This window comes from Bolinopsis microptera, chromosome 2, assembly GCF_026151205.1.
Source record: "Bolinopsis microptera isolate Bmic1 chromosome 2, MBARI_Bmic_1.0, whole genome shotgun sequence".
Classification (NCBI taxonomy): domain Eukaryota; kingdom Metazoa; phylum Ctenophora; class Tentaculata; order Lobata; family Bolinopsidae; genus Bolinopsis; species Bolinopsis microptera.
In genome coordinates, this window is record NC_087073.1 from 12,207,790 (window position 1) to 12,227,217 (window position 19,428).

A 19,428-nucleotide genomic window follows, 5' to 3' on the forward strand; every position below is an offset into this window, starting at 1 on the left:
CTCCTTTTAAAGTACCCGCATTAAATTTTTGGTTTACTTGATCGAATGATCGTGTAAAATTAAATGTATTGTCCTGTAGATCACTGACAATCTCTTATACTAATGTTAATATTAAAACACATCTATGAAGTATGAAGCTGAGAAACGTTTTATTCATTTTGATTTTGAATTAGAACTATGGCGAGATTCTCGATGAAGGATACCAAATAAAAGTGCCAGGAAGCAGTGTTCCAAGTTCCAACAAAAGGAACTGTGGTGGTATTTGATTTAACATTTTTATATGGTTAGGAAGCAGTGTTTCCACAACAGGAACTGGGGTGGTATAGTGTAAAATAGAGGCGGCCAACCAGACTAGTCCTACAAGGGCGTACCTGTGATAAACTCTGCCTGCTCACAAGTACTCTCACAATACACACTGCACTCACTCAGCCGTACAGCGACAAATAATCACAATAACGCACGGTAAACAGTATCGTACACTAGTTCAACGCGGTAGATACGATATTCAGTATCGTATAATTAGTAAATAGGAAGATACGATAGTGTAGTATCGTATAATGTGTCATATCAATTACGAAGGTACGATAATTAGTATCGTACAATAATGGAACCACAAACCTTCACAAGCAGTCAGTGCTGTAACAGGATTAAAAATACGATAAATCGAGTATCGCCAACTCTTACACGCAATTAAGTGCTGTAATACTTTCATCTCGATCGAATGGCTATAATTTGAATTCTAAGTTAGTGATGTACAAAGGAAGCAGATGAGTCGACCAATAAATCTCGAAGGTAAATATTATATAAAACTTCGACGAACAACTAAAACTCGTAGCTGATCGGGCCACGTTTGAGTATTCTCGAGTAGCGGTAAACTTTATAACACGGAACCTAAACTTGCTACTCGAAGAACTGCTTCTAACAGGGCCAGCGACCATCTACTGCATTGCGTCACGTGGTACCACATGGCGAACCACGTGGTACCACGCGGCGCAGTCTATCCAATAACTATCCTTAAACTAATGCACCCGACTAACACGTGTCTTACTTCGCAAAACCATCGATAACTTATGCTAACCTTACACTCAAAATCTTACCAAATGATGTTGTAGTTCATTGTTTATTAGTCTCATGATTGAAATACTGATAGTTGGATAATATCTGTGTGTGTGCACACGACCCCCATGTACTTGGACAGAGTGTAAAATGTGTGCACATCACCATTTTATGTAATATATATAATACCAGTTGATGTATCTGTATTTAGTGTGTGTAATTTTAATTTAGCATTTAAACTAGTAGTAGTATATATATGGACACGTTCATTTGAGTTTGAGGATATTTGTAAATATAAGTGACCCTATTAAAAGGCACAGTGTAGTTGACTTTGTCACACTATGAAATTACACAAACCCTTGATGGTTAGGATAATCGTCTCATCCTCTAGGCTAACTTTGTCACATAACGATATCTTAATCAGGTGATAAGATATCGCTTAAATACGGCCGGCACGGAAATGGTTACATTGTCACACTATAAACATGTGACAGAGTAAATATGGACCCCTTGCTGCCGTTTTTGACCAAAATTTTGAGTGTCCAGTTGATTGGATGTGTACATATGACCATTACCTACATATTTGACGACTTTTTTCGTTAGATGGTGCACTCAGGTTTACTCTGTCACACATTTAAGAAAATATGTGAACAATGTTTAGGGAACCCTGATAAGCAATGCTGAGTAGTGTAGGTTTAGTTAATGGCCTGGAAGTGCTAGGAATTGTTATTATATCATATAGTCGCAAGGAATTAAAACACAGAAGGCACAGACAAGTTTACTTTGTCACATAATCTTGATGATATCTGAACATGTGTGAAATTGAACAAATAATGATATACCAGCTTAAACCCTTTGTATTACGTACTATGGATCAAACAACACTGCTAGTACCATGCACCAGTCACATAAATCATTAACGTGTGGTAATATGTTAACAGTGTCACAATTAATCTACCACAACATGGTCAAAAATAGGGTAATTTCGTCACAAAAAAATTATCATAACTCTGTCAGCTCCTTGCTGGCAAAATAACTAGTTTATCGACATTTTTTTGATGATAAAATTACATAGTATTCTAATAGAGGTATAGTTCTTCAAAATAGGGGCAAGACATGTTTACTTTGTCACATCAGTTATTATAAGAGTTAGGTAATCGTTATCAGATTAACCGATCTTTTTCGTAGTATGGATCAATAAATATAGGCAATAAAGCATCCTAATTCCTATGCCAATTTTAACACACTATCTTGATATTGTTGGGGCAGGAAAAGTTAATTTTGTCACATGTTCAGTGTCTTTGACAAATTAATCTAAAATTGTTAAACTTGAGCTCTGATGTTCTGGACAACATTCTAACAATCGTTTCTGAAAGAATGTTGAATTCTAATACAGTTATAGATCTTCAAAATAGGGGCAAGACATGTTTACTTTGTCACATCAGTTATTATTAGAGTTAGGTAATCGTCATCACATTAAAATATATTTTTTTGTAGTTTGGATTGATTTATTTAGGTAATAAAGCAGCCTATGCTAATTTTTACACACTGTCTTGAAATTGTTGGGGCAGGAAAAGTTAATTTTGTCACATTTTTAGTGACTTTGACAAATTTAACCTGAAATTGTTAAACTCGAGCTCTGATGTTCTGGACAATATTCTACCAATCGTTTCTGAAAGAATTTTGAATTCTAATACAGTTATAGATCTTCAAAATAGGGGCAAGACATGTTTACTTTGTCACATCAGTTATTATTACAGTTAGGTAATCGTCATCACATTAACATATATTTTTTTGTAGTTTGGATTGATTTATTTAGGTAATAAAGCAGCCTATGCTAATTTTTACACACTGTCTTGAAATTGTTGGGGCAGGAAAAGTTAATTTTGTCACATTTTTAGTGACTTTGACAAATTTAACCTGAAATTGTTAAACTCGAGCTCTGATGTTCTGGACAATATTCTACCAATCGTTTCTGAAAGAATGTTGAATTCTAATACAGTTATAGATCTTCAAAATAGGGGCAAGACATGTTTACTTTGTCACATCAGTTATTATTACAGTTAGGTAATCGTCATCACATTAACATATATTTTTTTGTAGTTTGGATTGATTTATTTAGGTAATAAGGCAGCCTATGCTAATTTTTACACACTATCTTGAAATTGTTGGGGCAGGAAAAGTTAATTTTGTCACATTTTTAGTGACTTTGACAAATTTAACCCAAAATTGTTAAACTTGAGCTCTGATGTTCTGGACAATATTCTACCAATTTTTTCTGAAAGAATGTTAAATTCTAATAGAGTTATAGAATATATAGATCTTCAAAATAGGGGCAAGACATGTTCACATCAACTGATCTTAACTTGCATCAACTACATTGTCATCATGTAAAGTTTTCCCGCCTTTCAAACCAAAATCAGATATAAATAATTCGCCCAAAATTTTAAATTCCATATATTGTGACAGAATTAACCTCATTTCCCAATAACCAAGTGCATGTATTAGCTTACTATTCAAAGCAACATATTTTAAGGCTATGATTGGTACTCCGTACTTGGTAGATCAACCATCAAATAATGAGTAAAAAGGGTTTTGAGGACACCTCACAGTAGAATAGAGGTATGGTATTCTGAGTGTGACAAAGTTACCTGAATATTGCCTTGTAACCGTTCGATCCGTGCCCTTTAACCAATGTTGTATCATAATTGTTAGATTGACCTAATCTACTATGTTCCAGACCAAGGAATGATAATTAGACAACTGCAGTTAACTAAGTCACACAAAATGTGACATTTGAACCATTATAGTGCCTAACAACAATAGATTTTCTTTCTGAGCAGTGCATATGGGAGTATGGGTTACGCGGCTAATGTTCAGAACTTCTGAACGTGCTAGGTTAATAGATGTCAAAATTAAGCCACTATCGTCAAAAACGCTATTATTTTTGTTTACCAATATCCTCAAACTCAAATGAACGTGTCCATATATTATGTAGTATATATATTATAATTGTATACTAACATTTGTACCAATTTTAGCCTGAAGATGGCGTTAACGCCGAAAATTTGCCTACATTCCTAACTTCCTGTTTCATTTGTCCTTGTCTCTTCCAACCGGATATTATCCAACTATCAGTATTACAAAATCTTACGCTCGAATCCAACGGTTTTTTATTCACGAAACTACAATATCCTAAAAAGATTACTGACCCTGGTCATTAGAAACACCCCTAAAAGTTCGTCTTTTGGCAAACAAATTTAAAACTTCTGTAATTCCATTTCTGTTTTAGTAACGCATTTGATTTTTGGTATGCGTATAAAAAATCAATACAGCTTTAAAATGAGATGTTACCAATTTTATATATATATCTGATACCAATCGTATATATTAAAAATACTCTAGCACTAAGCACAATTGTAACTGCAGTTTTACAGAACTCTAAATGCTTAATGAACACTCTTGCAGGTACCACCCGTATTCACACTCAGACCTGAGTTTAGTCATTTCCCGATACGAGATTGGGGACGGGTTCTATAAACAAAATGAGATGTCCGGCGACCTCCTAGCTTACTCACGAGACTCAGTAGGAGTGATTGAACTGCGAGGGACAATTGAGGCTAATGAATTAGCCGCATCACTTTAAAAAATGAAATTTCTCATGTTACGTCCATGATATCCAAGTTGCAAGTATAGTATAATCCATAGTGATTATATTTAATCGGTATCTGAGCTTCAAATATTCGAGGTGAAAATGAGGCTAACCACCTTTTGAGAGGGTGAAATGAGGCTAACAAGTATACTTTTGTGTATATTTTCGAGTAGGTTCGGTATTGTGACTATCTAATATATCAACAATAAAGATTGATTCATCCTCTTCAAGCTCAACATTTCAGAAATCTCCGAGTCAACTTGAAGGAGGCCAAAATGAGGCTCATAAATAATTCGACCGCATTTTAACTTTAATGTACAGAAACATATTATAGACCCACTAAAAATTTTTAATTGTAGCCCGAAGGTTATTGAGACTTTATCGAAACTTATGTGAGGTTGGATTGAGGCTACCTTGAACCTTCCCTCCTTGAGGCAAAATTGAGGCTAACAGATACACTACGCAGACAAACGTCACTGTGTCAGCTGTCAAGTAGTTGCTGAGCAGCAGCAGTTAGATGAAGAAAATGAAGTTGAGGAAGGAAATGAAATGATGGAAACGACATCAGATGACGAATCAGCAGAAGATCCCTATTCTGAGTCAGAGCTGGATTGGGACTGTGAAAATGTGTCCCTTAGACACTACAGTTGATGGCTAAATCGATTTCAAGCAGACCAGGAGGAAAGAGAGGGCTGTCCACTAACCCCACAATTGAGGCTAGTCATAACGGAAGATCCAGAACATCTGCACTCTGCAGGCATTAGAGACACATGAAGCAGAGAAAGAGCCGGGAAATTAGGGTGGTGAATGATGATATACGTTTTAATCCTTGTTTATAATTCTGAGAGGTTGATTTCAGTTAAACAAAAATTTCAGTTAAACAAAAATTTCAATTTTATGCCATTTATTACAGATTAAACAAGTTTACAATAAATCAATTTGATATTTAACGGAATCCTAATTCAATGTGCAGTATGGTTGTCACTCTTTAAATAGATTAGATATAGGTTGACGGGGAAAAGGAGTGTGCGTGCTGTTCGCTATTGCTCACACCAAACGGCAACCTAGTAAATGTTTTGTATGAACACCGGTCTCCATCACGACACAAAATTAGGATTGTAGAATTTATTGTATAACTATTAGTGCAGTGGAGGTAGCGGTGTGGTGCATTAATAGAGTGACAGCCTAATGATTTAGAGTTGTTTTTAAGTGAGCATAATGGGTGTATTTTTGGATCTAATGGCAACTTTAAAATTTGTTCTTTTAATCATTTATTAAATATCAGTTTAAAAATATATAAATCTGGAATCTGTTCACTCTGTGAACCAGTCCTATAAAAATTTCAAAAACCCTCCTAAATTAAGTATTAAAAACGTCTCAGTAATGGAAATAGTCATACAATTAAGAAATTATCCAAATTCTTAATATCTACCTAAGAGAAAAATACCTACCTAAGTCAATTTCTACCTGTAATACACTAAATATTAGGTTAAATACATAGGTGGTGGAGTCAGCACACATTTACAAAAATCAAAATTGTTTAATAGGAGGAGCCTGTGGGCCGAGATCACTGGATTAAATTTGATGAAGGGGATTGTTTTCAAATGACAGCTGCATTATGTCATAATCGCTTGTGGTCCATGCCGAATCATTATAAGCATGTTGCAGCTTTAGAAGTGCCTTTTTCAGGCGACTTTTAGCAAGGCTAATCTTGTAGGAGTAGTCAAAGAGCTTAAGTTTAGGTGCAATTGTGTTCCAAATTTTGGTGGATCTTGATATAAAGTCATTAGATGGGAGTTGTGAAATGATAGTGGTTTCCTTTCTAGAAGATGACTGATAATGCTGTTGCAGTGATGCTGGGCACCTTAGTTTTAGTATTTTAAAAACTTCCATAAATGTGTGATATGTATATAAATTTTTGAAAGCCAGGATGTTTTGTTGCTTGAAAAGTGGTTTACAGTGCTCTAGTTGGAAGAATGTATGGTCAAGTGCCTGGCTGTCAAACTCTCTTGTTCTTGCACATGTAAGGAACTTGTTTAGGTATGCCTCTTTATCACCAAAGAGGACCCGTACACAGTGCTTCTGAGACAGCCAGATACTTGCTGTCCTAAAGAGTGCTGCATCACCCCAAACTGAGATACAATATGTGAGGTGGGATTCAAATAGTGTGTGGTAGAGGTCTTTATGGAGTTCCTTTGGTACAGAGTCCCTAATTCTATTTAAGGTGGCAGAGGCATAGTTTAACTTTCGTTTAAGTGCTGTTATATGAGGCCCCCAGGAAAGCTGTTCGTCAATAACAACTCCAAGAAACTTAGTTGCTTTGGTTTTTTTAATTGGAAAGCCATCAATATGGAGTTGAAGCGAATCTGGCAATTCTACTGGTTTACTAGCCTTTGGTTTAAAATGCATATAACAGCACTTTGACATGTTGATGTGAAGTTTGTTAAGGATCATATACTTTTTTATACAGCTTAGCAATTTGTTGCCTTTCTCATAAGCTTCTTCTACAGTTTTTCCATCAATAAAAATGTTGGTGTCGTCAGCAAATAGTATGAAAGTTCCTAAATCCGAGGAATTGGCAATATCATTTATGTATAGAAGAAAAAGGAGCGGTCCCAAAACAGAGCCTTGTGGAACTCCATATTTAATGATAAGGTTTTCGGATTTTTCATTAAGGACTTCTGTATACTGTGTTCTATTTGATAAGTAGCTATTCCATACCTATCTAGTTTTGTTAGGAGTGTACTATGGTCGATTGTATCAAATGCTTTACTCAAATCTATAAATATTCCTAGAACATGGTTTCGTTTTTTTATGCTATCTTCAATAATCCTAACAGAGTAGTTAACAGCATGGCTAGTAGAATGGGACTTGCGGAAGCCAAATTGGTTTTCATCAAGGATATTTTGTGACAGAGCGAAACTGTAGATACGGCTGTATATCACTTTTTCAAATATCTTACCAAATATAGGCAGTGTAGAGACAGGTCTGTAGTTTCCTACATCCTCTTGGTTTCCTTTCTTAAATATGGGAGTAACTTTCCCAACTTTCAAAACATCAGGAAATACCCCGCTCATCATGAGTTTGTTGAAATGTTGGGCTAAAACAGGGCAGATTAAATGAGCTGACTTTTTGATTATACGGATCGGAATATCACTAGATTTGCCATTTTCCAACTTGGAAATTATTTCCATGAGCTCAGTATGTGAACAGTCAGATAGGAATATAGAGTTATTGTTGGATGGCAGGAGGTAGTCTTCAAATGTTGAAAATTCAGAAGCCTGTATAGGCAGGTCAGCTATTGATTCATTTAGAGTGGAGGCAATTGAGTTAAAGTATTTGTTGAACTCGTTTGCAATAACCCTTCTATCTGTTATTTTTCTGTTGTCGATTATAAATGAGGGTTTTATAGTTTTTTTACACTTCCCTCTAAGTTCATTAATGATCTGCCATGTCTTCTTACGGTCGTGCTTATTTTCTATGATTTGGTTGCAAGAGTAAGTATTTTTTGCAGAGTTAATTACAGATTTGAGGATCCTTCGGTATACTTTGAAGGTTTGTTCGAGAACATGGTCTCCATCAGGGTTTGCCTTAGTTTTAGATGTAATCCAGTTATCTTTTAATTCATGTTTTTTTTCAACGGCTGCTGAGATACTATCTGTTATCCAGGGGTTATTGATAGGATTCCGTTTAGTAGTTTTTGGCTTTACAAGTTTGCATGTTGCATCAAGTACACGATCAAATAATTTAGTAAAATCCGAGAATTCATGAGAAGTGTGGAGCTTTGAGAGGTCAGTGTTCAGTAGGGTTAGGAATTTATTAAGGTTGGCATTACTGAAGTCGTAGTACTGGACATGTTTTTCACTTTTTGGACCAACCTCAAATTCGATGTCAGTGAATTCAAATGTTGGAGCATGGTCACCAATTCTATCTGTTATACAACCTGAGAGAACACAGTTACCAGGGTCATTCGTGAGGATGTTGTCAATACAAGATGGTTTGCAATTTGGTCTCTCATGTGTAGGTATCGAAATAACGGGAGCGAAACCATTTCTAAATAAGCATTCTTCAAAAAGAGTATAGTTGCCATGACCAGCATCACCATTCACTTTAAGAAGGTCAACATTAAAGTCCCCCATTATACGTACACCAGATTTAGGAAGGAGTTTACATATGTGATCAAATGACTTAAGGAAATTATGAATGTCACCATTAGGAGGGCGATAGATGACCCCTGAGATGAGTGTGAGCTTGCTGGATGATTGAGTGATCTTAACAAAGATTGATTCAATATCAGGCGTGCAGTAGCCAAGATTTTCTATGACTTCTGCATTAAGGTGATTTGCTACATACAGGGCAACACCAGTCCCTTTCAGCTTGTTCTCCTGAGTGACCTGATAAAAACTGTTGTATTGCGGTATTCTGTATAGTTCTTTAAGAGGTTCATCTGTGTTTGTTTCAGCGATACCAATTACAGAGAAATTTAGTTCAATCCGTTTGAGTTCAACATTAAGACAATCGAAGTTGGTTTTGTTACCATCTAAGTTGACAAAGTAGGATGTGAATTTTGAGTGTGTGGATGAAGGATTACATGAGTTTTGAAGCTCCCTGACTACCCTATTAAGATCAGTTGTAGAGTAGCTCTGACATTGGTCTAGAACATTCGAAATTTTTTGAATAGTTTCGTCATCACATCCACCTTCATCATCGTAGAATTTATCACCACCATCACTAATCATCCCAGAGAAGGGGTTGTAGCGTGGTATCACGTTCAGTGAACAAACCTTACATACCCATAGACCATTGGTGGGGCAGAAACCTGCTGCTTTAAAAATTTAGTATGAATAGCTGTCCGACAGGCTTCACATTCCAGTAGGGGCTGCCCAATGTTGATGGGCCTTGAGCATGGCTCACAGACCTCCTTAATTAATTTCATTATCATAGTTATGTGTCGGTTAGGTTGGACCAGTGGATCCAACCCTCTGTGCTGACTCCCTAGACACCTTTTCCTTCAGAAACACACAGTTTTTCATGTGGCTTACAAACTTAGCTAAACCTCTACTTCCTAAGTGAATCGTGTCGTTACCCCTAGTGAACTTAACCGATAATAGCTTATTGTTATCTAAAAAACCATACATACCCTGAAACCAAATATTAGGAAAACAGTTCTTTATCATGTCCTGTACCAAGTTGTTGTAGAGCATTATATTTTTATTCATTTCATGGATTCTTGATGGTAAATTTGAGTTGCTGCATCCAAATTTCGATTGTTGTCATGCCTAACGAAAATTAATTTTTACAGTAAATAAAAGCATTCAAATTTAAAACTATCACTTATTAAATATTATAATAAGTGTGACAGGAGTTAGCCTCAATCTCACCTCTCAAAACTCACGTCAGGTTAGTATATGATCGTCGACTATTCATGAATACAGGTTAGACAGAAACAATTTGAAGGGCTAGTCCGAAGAAGCAGTAGAACAAGAAATGAACAAAACCTTGATAGTTAGCCTTATCTTACCCTCCATCAAAAGACAGAAAGGGTAGGTGGAGTCTACAATCGACCTAAAGTATCCATATAATGTATACCAGGGCAAAGGATAGTTTAAAGGATGTTTTTGTTCAAACATAATTCAACAAGAATTGCGCCGGTTAGCGGACGCTAGATTTCCATCGCCCGTAATTAATTACAATTAACAATCGTTTCATATTGGTTAAATTACCAAATTTCTTTGGGGCGTTACAGAGAACAAAATGGAGGGGTTGCCGTTGTCAATTATTTGAATCGAAAGTTAAACGACCGGACACCGTAGCGCAGCCTGTGCGGTGATATGCATGATGCAGTTAAAAGGACATCTGTCCGACAGCGACTCTTGTCCGACTCAATATGTTACCAGAAAAAAAAGACATCTGTCCGAAATTGTGATCTAATTGCAATACGACACATTTCCATTTTCCAATTAGAGACATGATCTGAACTGAGATATGACCTGAGCTGAACTCTACCATAGTTTATTTTCATTTGATGTCAAAAATTGGACAATAGTTTAAATGTTATATAAATAACTGATCTCCATACCGTTCTCCTGTGTGTAATGTAGGCTGTGATGTGATTGGCAGCTTGTTACAGCTTGTTAGTGTACGGCTAGCATGATCCTGTCCTCAAATAGTCAATCACGTATCGATGGATCAGATCTCAATGGATCAAATCAGCATTATATTAGGACTGTGGGAGCAACGTCACAAGATTACACGTGAGCTTGTGAAATACGAACGTGATCCGAAATTGCAAATGTGATCCGAAAGTTGGACAGATGTCGCCAAAAACGACTCCTATCTGACAGCGACTCTTGTCCGAAACCGGTAATTCGACTGTCGGACAGATGTCACCCAATCAAATCTGTGGTAGTTAATACAATGTGAATCATAATAAAATGTATCGTTCATTTCGTCTAAATATAATGAATCAATCTATTGGCATTTGGCAATCATGTTCAACATGATAGTCATAACATCATAATTTATACAACAACATAACGGATTACTAATATCGGGTTGCACCAAGCACCCACAACAAAATGAGAAGTTTGTATCGCATGAAGTTAACGAAAGCTTAAACGACAAATATCAATGCGAATCAAAATGTATAATAGCGAAAAGAGATATACATGCACGACATACACGATGTATTAGCTCGATTCTTGGTATAGAGTACACCTTGACATAAAAGCATTGTAAAATGCGCGCGCGCCCATCAAGTGATAATTTGTAAAGGAGCACGTGTTTGCGGAGGTTAATGCATGTTTTGCTTTGTGACACGACGAAAAACCTATACCCACTATACCCATTCTCAAATCCTACCACTTCTAACCATCTATTGCCTTTTTAGGCGATGGAAAAAATTAGAAAAGATCTGTTAGCCTCACTTTACCCTCCATTAAAAGGAAAAAAGGGGTCGGCTGAACCGGCCTTCGACCTAGAGCATCCATCTCATGTATTTTGGGTTTAAAAATTGTATTAATCGAAACTCAATTAGTTGAACTATAGACATGTCAAATAGTAAAACAAAATTTAGTAAAACAAAAAGTATCATATGCCTATCTTAAAAGTTCCTCCTGTGACAATCTTCTAAAGTTAAATTGGGAAAAACGTGGTCCATCTCGTGCGAACTTTCCTAATGACCAGGGTCTACTACGCTAATACCCTGCTGTAACCAGCTTACCACATTACACTTGGTGCATACTTGATTTGACATTTGTAGGGCCAGGGGGGGGTTCCAATTCTGCCTCATCCCAATGTTGCCTTTTTGGGTGCTCCAAATGAAGCAAAATAAAATTGGAACCCCCAATCCTTGATTGGATCCAAACTGTCGGCACCGTCTGGATCCAATCATTCAAAATTTTCAGGCAAAATCTTCATTTAAAAAAAATCGAGTAACGTGAATTGAAAGGAATTGAATATTAAAACAATATTAGATCTTACCACCGGCACAAACGTTATTTTGGCTCTCGCATCAACTAAAGGATTTCCAAAGTAGAGCTCTGCCATTTCATTCTCTTCGTCTTATATTATGTCATTTGCTATCATCTCACGCCATGTCATTTGCTTCATCATTTACTGCATCTATGGCATCATTTTCATCATATGCTTCACCTCCTGCATTTATGAAATCATCTTCATCATCTGATCCATCTCCTGTCATGTCATTTGCTTCATCATCTGCTTGACTGCTTCATCTCTTACTGGGCCGCGCTCAGACTGTCATTCGCCGAATCTCTATGAGATTAAACATGATAGCCTGAGGTCAGTGGCGTAACGTTGCCTGTTGGCGCCCCCCCCTGCCGAAAAGGCGCCCCCCTGTTGGCGCCCCTCCCCTTTTGGTGCCCCTCCCTAAAATTGAACAAATTAGGTGATTTTAAAGGATACGCCGGTAAAAATCTCTAAAAAAGTGTGTATCTAGAGCAAAACGCGCAGTTTTGCTAGTACTTTAGTTAAGTTTTCGAAATTGTCCCACATTCAAACGACGATTTGGCGCCCCCCTAAGCACTAAGACGGCGCCCCCCTGCACAGCGGGGTCAGCGGGGCCCTTCGTTACGCCACTGCCTGAGGTCCCCAGGTAACTTCATCTCCTGCCATAACAGCCCCAAAAGATGCAGGTATCAAGGTTTAACGTGTGGAGGATGCTAAGGATATCCAGTCTTGCAACAAAAACCCTGTTCATCATCGATCAGGTATTGCTTTGTATCACGTGGTGACCCCCACTGTCGCTTCACTATAGTGACGATATAGGGGATACAGGGGAGCCGCGCACGAGGTGCGCGGCGGGTCATACAACGTATGACAAGTATTGCATGCTATCATGTATCAGTTATTTTTGTAGATAGGCCTTGAAGAGAGTGCTGATTTTAGAAATTTTGATTATGGCTTACTGATCATTTAATAAAAAATGCTATGTCCTGTTATGTAGTTTGGATTATTTTTATCTTTATAACGTTTAAATTAATTAAATGACATTCCAGCAAACCTGACCCAGCTAAAGTTTACTTAGGGACCCCATGCAGGCTACAATTTTTCATAAAATATACATAAACATAAACATACCGAATAGAGATTCAGCGGAATGACAGCTGCTGAGCGCCGCTCAGTAACTGTGAACTGCTGAGTGTGTTACTAAAATTAAAAGGTGTGCGCTTTATAGTAAATGCTTTTACTATACGGACAAGTACAATTATAAAAAGACATGTTTTTAATCACGTCGTAACCCCCATTTTTATTTCACTTAGTGGGCGAAAGCCATGCGCGATACTCTTACAGCCGCGCAATTGTGCGCGGTGGGCCTTCAACGTGGGGCAAATGTTTTTTGCTTCATCCAAAGTATGATTACCTGAGGACCCCAGGCTATTATGTTCATTAACATAATAGATAAAGATTTGGCGGAATGACAGGCTGAGCGCGGCCCAGTAAAAGTATGATAAACAAGGAATAAAATCCGTTTCGAAATATAAATATGACTTTATTAGTCGCAAGCTTTACCATTAAATGCGCGTTTTTATCTTTGACAGTTTATAACTTGAACTCAATGAATTAATTATATTTATGTTTTGTAGTATGTTAACAAAATAAGATTATGTAATTTTGTATTTTGTAATTCTTGTGTGAAAATAGAAACGGCCGATCATGCATATTTGTTGATTCACGATGTCAATCCTTCGCATCTCGCCGATTTTAATCTGTGGTTGCGAGAAGCATTATTGGATGCGCGCGCGCGACCCAGTAGTGCATTGCGCTACAAGCATATTTGTTAACGGATGTTACTCGTCTAAATTTCTTCGAAGTAGCGCGCCGCTTTTTTTTCGATGGCAAGTGCCATGCTACGAATTAGCGGCTAGAGCGCCGGGCCAGACCATTAACAATGGTCAAGCATATTTGCAATATTAATAACATTTAATGCTTTTGAATTTCACCTAACCATGTGCTTTCGCGCCACTTCGGGCGCGCTTGTTTCGCAAGTCAAGAAAAGCACCTATCCATGAACCCCGATGGGAAGGTTCGTGCGCGCGTGCGCAGTGCTGACAACAGCGTCTATGTAGCACAGGTAGTCTTGGCACTTCTCCCTCCAGTATGCAGTAACCACTTTTCAGGTTTCTATCGTGCATAGTGACAGTGTATAAGGGTTAATTAGGTATAAACTACAGTACAGCTGTACTTACACCTACATTCACAAGCATGCAAGCTCACCTGGTCCAATGAGCGGGAAACGGAGGACAAGGTCTGGTGACGTCATAGTCACGTGACCTCATAAGCTCATAATTAGGTGACCTCAGACCCAATCAATGATCAATTAGGTTCGGGTATGGTCAGCCTCCTGTCACCTGATCTTGAGGTGACGTACGACACCTCGTTTATGCAATCAATGTCTGAAAGGCTACAAACGTAGCATATGAGGACAAAAGCGCGGGAAATTTCGGCACCACTGTAGAGTGGTGCCAAAATCGTTGGGTGGGTTCATGGCTAGAGCCCTTTTTACCGCCGTGAGGCGGGCGCGCGCTACTGCAAGCGCAAGGGTTCTGGATAGAGCAACTTTTGAATTTGAGCGTTTGGCTTTGCATTGTTTTACCCGCTCCCACTAAATCGCTCGCCCAAATTTTTAAAAATCTTGCGAAAAAGCCCTGAGGATATGAAAATAATTTAGATTGTTGTATTTTTGGACGCTGATTCCATATCACCTTCACATAGCCATGTGTCTATGCGTACTGCCTTCGGCGGTCGCGCGCTACTGCAAGCGAGAGGGCTCTGGTGAGTATTTAATTTTAAAGCAATAAATCACCCCCCCATGACGTATAAATAGAATAAACATTTTTAACCATATCACATATTTATACGTCATGGGGGGGGGGGGGGGGGGGTGAAGAGTGGTGGGCAAAAACTATTTTGGTTACGTGACAGGCTAGTAAAACATAAACACGAGTTCGATTCATATGAATCGATCATGTCAAGGGCTTGGGTTAGGGTAGTGGTTAGGGTAGTGGTTAGGGTTATGGATAGCGTCGTGGTTATGATAAATGGTTAGGGTTAGGGTTAGGGTTGGGATTAGGGTTGTAGTGCGATGCACTACTGGGCCGCGCCGCACATCTTCTCGGTAGATCGGCGAGATGTACCACTGGGCCTCACCGAGCTGCAAAGGATTGAAATCGTGAATCAAGGATTAGGGTTTATGTAAAACTTTGTTCAGCTACAAAACCATAAAAACCAAAGTCACGTGATAATCTTTGGGCGAGCGAATTAGTTAGAGCATTACGATGGAGTATATGTGCATAAATTTGATTGCATTGTTGATATTTCATATAACATTGGTAGCAATGGACAATTTCTGTTACCTGTGTATTGTGCTTTCCTTATTGCAACACTTGATTTAATTGAATGTATATGTTGTTTAAACTTTAAAATTATAAATGCAAAAAATGTCTCTTTGCCACTAGAAACAGATGCTACATATATCATACATGATACATACATCAAGTTTGCCAGGAAAATACAGTTTATAGAAATGCTGAATATAGAAATGTCAAATAGTCTAAGGAGTAGCTATGGAATCATTACATCCATGCAAAATTGCAGAACTGTGTAATCTTTATGTTGGCAATAGTATAGAACAGAACAGCTACAACATTGATCAGAAAGCTTCTACCTGGCTGCTTGGAAAGCTCGGCTATCGACAGTGTAGATTGGATGTAGAGCCTTCTGGGATCATACCTTCTGTTGAACTACTTTGGTGTTGCTAAGGCCTAATGAGTGAAAAAACGAAATTTTCGAGCAGACAGCTTTTGAAGCCCTCAAACGTTCATATGCTATCTGGAATTGCACTGTGTTCGTAGATCGTATCTTTGAAATGATAGCCTACCACAAAAAAGAAGCTAAGAGTCAGATCGAAAATCACATCAGAACACGATTCAGGTTAGTTATACGAAGCACACTTAATGCACTGATGCCTTAGGGGAATCAGAGGAAGACAAACAGCCCAGCATCTCGAACTGAATGATGTATCCTTTTGTTTTTTCTCAGAAGACGAGTTTTAAGGTGTCCAGTCTCCTAAATTTTTAATTTGCAGTTTTTATGTTGTGTTAAATTTTATGGACGAAATGATTCTAGGGGGGACTCCCAACCCACCGTTTCGGCAGGTAATTGATGGATACCAAGGTCTTAAACCATGGTACCATACCTATAAGCACCCAGATACGAAAAGTTAATAACCTCTGCTGTCAGTTCCACATTGTCTCTCTTGGTTTAGGGTCGATGGGACGCACATTTACTAACAACCATCTATCATATATTGTGCCTTACTGGTGTTGATCTTGAAGCATAAGAGCTATATTGATCGATGAGGTCAGTGGATTTCTGCCACCCGTCCTAGGTATTATCCAACACTGTAATATCATTGGCACAATCAGCGATTACCGAATGTGCTGTGTAAGGGGCAGTGGCGTAACAAAGGGCCCCCACTGACCCCACTGTGCAGGGGGGGGGGGGGGGGGGGGATCTGCGTCGTTTGAATGTGGGACAATTTTGAAAAACTGAACTGAGGTACTATCAAAACTGCATGTTTTGCTCTAGAAACACACTTTTTTAGAGATTCTACCGGCGTATTCTTAAAATCATCTAATTTGCTCAACTTAAGGGAGGGGCATCAAAAGGGGAGGGGGCACCAACTGGGGGGCGCATTTTCAGGGCTGGGGGCGGGGGCCTTTTGAGATAGTAGTAAGATTTGAAGACAATCCTTTTCTTAACATCTAACCAGTGAAGCTTTATCAGTTCATCATCAAGATGGTCATGTTTATATTTACCAGTGACAGCTTTTGCAGCAGCATTCTAAAAAAACTGGAGCTGATGCAAAAGCTTCTCACCAATAGTATAAACCGTTACAGTAATCTAAACATGCCACGACTAGACTGTTAACAATGATCTTAATCTCAACCCCATGGAGTTCTATCTCAATGAGCACTATAATAGGTCCAAAGACTATGAGTTGTGTTTTAGAATCATTCAGTTGCAGGTAGTACTGTGACATCCAATTCTTTATCCTCAAGAAGCAATTTCTCAGTTGGTTGGTTAAGATTTGATCTAAAGTATCATTATGCAACATTTTTAAATATCTCAAATTATTTAATTTGTATGGTTTAAGGTATGGTGAAGCACAGTTCCAAGCCAGTTTCTGGGCGAGCATGGAAGCAGAAGAAAGAGTGCAGGTAATAACCTCAGTAACCCAGGCTATTGTTTTAAACATGTGTACTATATATTATGCACTTCAGCTGCCCACTGTGGAACATGAAACACTGAAGTTTATGTTTCGCACATTTTCATAGCAATGCACTTGTGTTACTGAAAGCATAATATAATATGTAAATTATTTAGATTTTCTTCTCTGGCAAAGGACAAGCAGTCTACCTCAACCTTTGGAACTAAGATGCAATTAAAAGACCAGAAGAAGAATGTACAAGCGATTCTTAATAAGATTCAATCAGACAGAGTTGCCGAGAGTGAGGTAAGTTTTGCGAATCTCCTTCGTTTTTAAAGTTAACTATAATTGTAGGTATAATCAATTAAGCTAACCAGAATTATCAATATTTGCCAAAACCCATTGAAAATCATGGTCCTAGTGATGTAGTGTGTACTTGCATTTTTCAAAATAGCATGAACAGTCAGCCATCTTTTGCTGACTGGCATGGGTCCAAGGCCAATAGAAAGTTTTATAGACACACTAAAACTGTTGGCTATCACTCCAGATTGTTCTGGAAGCTTTTGGAATGTTTTACATCTTAATCTTCGCCAATTATATTAATCGAAGAGTAACCTATAATGCCATTATAAATGGTTTGCAGTCTAAATAGTCGTGATTTCTCAGAAAGTTTGATTTTGTAGTACTTCAACATTTCGCTGTATTTTTCAATGTCGATGTATTTCTTAATATCGGTTTAATGATCTAATAATTGACTAGATTCTGGTTAGATTCATCAGCATTGCTTACACCATGCATGTTATTGTACTCTTAGTATATTTCTAGAGTCATGATGTATCCTGCTTAAGTGATAGTTTTAAGATACATGACATCAATCTTGGGAATATTGCAATTCGACAATATGATCAAGTCGAAGCTTTAGACAAATTTTCAACGTTTATATTCAAAATGTTTAAACCTTCCTTGCTGTCAATTTCGACGGTCCAATTCCTGTTTTATCGGGATTCTATGAGCCTTATATTTTACTATAAACTTTTTAATATCGAATCCCTAACCGGGCTTATGATTATGGAAATTTCAAAATGCATCGAATGGAAACGATATTTGCTTTTCTTATAATATTACCATTGCATTGTTTTAGGCAAAGAATGCAAGAATTGCTGAGAACAGAACAAGGCGAGCAGAAAATGAAAGGAAACAGGAAATTGTTCAGAAGGTAAGAAAACTATGCGTGCTATTTACTTTTTGATTCTATATTCCTTTGTAGTTCTATACTCACTTAAATACATTAATAAATATATTATTCTGATTATAATATATGGCTTTTTAGCTTTTTATTTTATCCGCCGGTATTTGACCGTATTGATTATTTTAGAATACGAAGGCACTATCATCTTATTTTATTTTCTACCAATCAGATAACAAATACGAAGAAGCTAAAGAAGATCAAGAAGAAGCACTTGAGAAGTATTGAAACTCGATGAAGTTTTACAGACTGCTGCTAGAGTCCATAATTTCTGTATTTTCCCCTCTAGTTCTAGGGATCTGCATATTTGTCAGATTGGGCCATTTTATTTTTGGGTTTAGTTTATTTTTCCTGTGACGAGCAATTTAAACAAGAATTTGCTACTGTTGAATCTAATTTATTAGTTTTACTTATATTATATACTTTTTGTCTCATTTTATTGCTTTTTTAAAGAAAATCAGTCATGTAGGTCCTAGGAAACCAATGCAATTTCTTCCACTAATTAATTATCAATTTTATATTTCATTCTATAAGCTAACTTTATTATATATATAATACATGTATTTAGTTACATTAATCTGTTGTTTGCCGTAGCTATGTCTCAAGCAGCAGCGAGGCAGTTCGTGCGGCGCGTGCTCCCGACAGTGTGTCGTGCATCCCGCCCAATCTGCACTATTGCACTCCGCAAACTCGCTCTGCACCCCACCCAGCAGTTTCCTCAACTCCACAACCCCAACACTA

General features: G+C 37.7%; 2 protein-coding genes across 2 annotated transcripts in view; both read left to right on the forward strand.

Moving 5' to 3' along the window:
* LOC134826623 (uncharacterized) overlaps window positions 1–19,109 on the forward strand; it is a 24,691-nt gene extending 5,582 nt beyond the window's left edge. The window contains exons 2-5 of the mRNA XM_063839079.1: window positions 17,386–17,451; window positions 17,618–17,747; window positions 18,583–18,657; window positions 18,860–19,109. Of these exons, the coding sequence (XP_063695149.1) occupies window positions 17,390–17,451; window positions 17,618–17,747; window positions 18,583–18,657; window positions 18,860–18,925 (333 nt within the window). The 5' untranslated portion in view covers window positions 17,386–17,389 and the 3' untranslated portion in view covers window positions 18,926–19,109. The remainder of the gene's footprint in view (window positions 1–17,385; window positions 17,452–17,617; window positions 17,748–18,582; window positions 18,658–18,859) is intronic.
* Window positions 1–19,428, forward strand: part of LOC134826619 (ubiquitin conjugation factor E4 A-like) — a 101,940-nt gene that overhangs the window by 16,407 nt on the left and 66,105 nt on the right. The window lies entirely within an intron of this gene.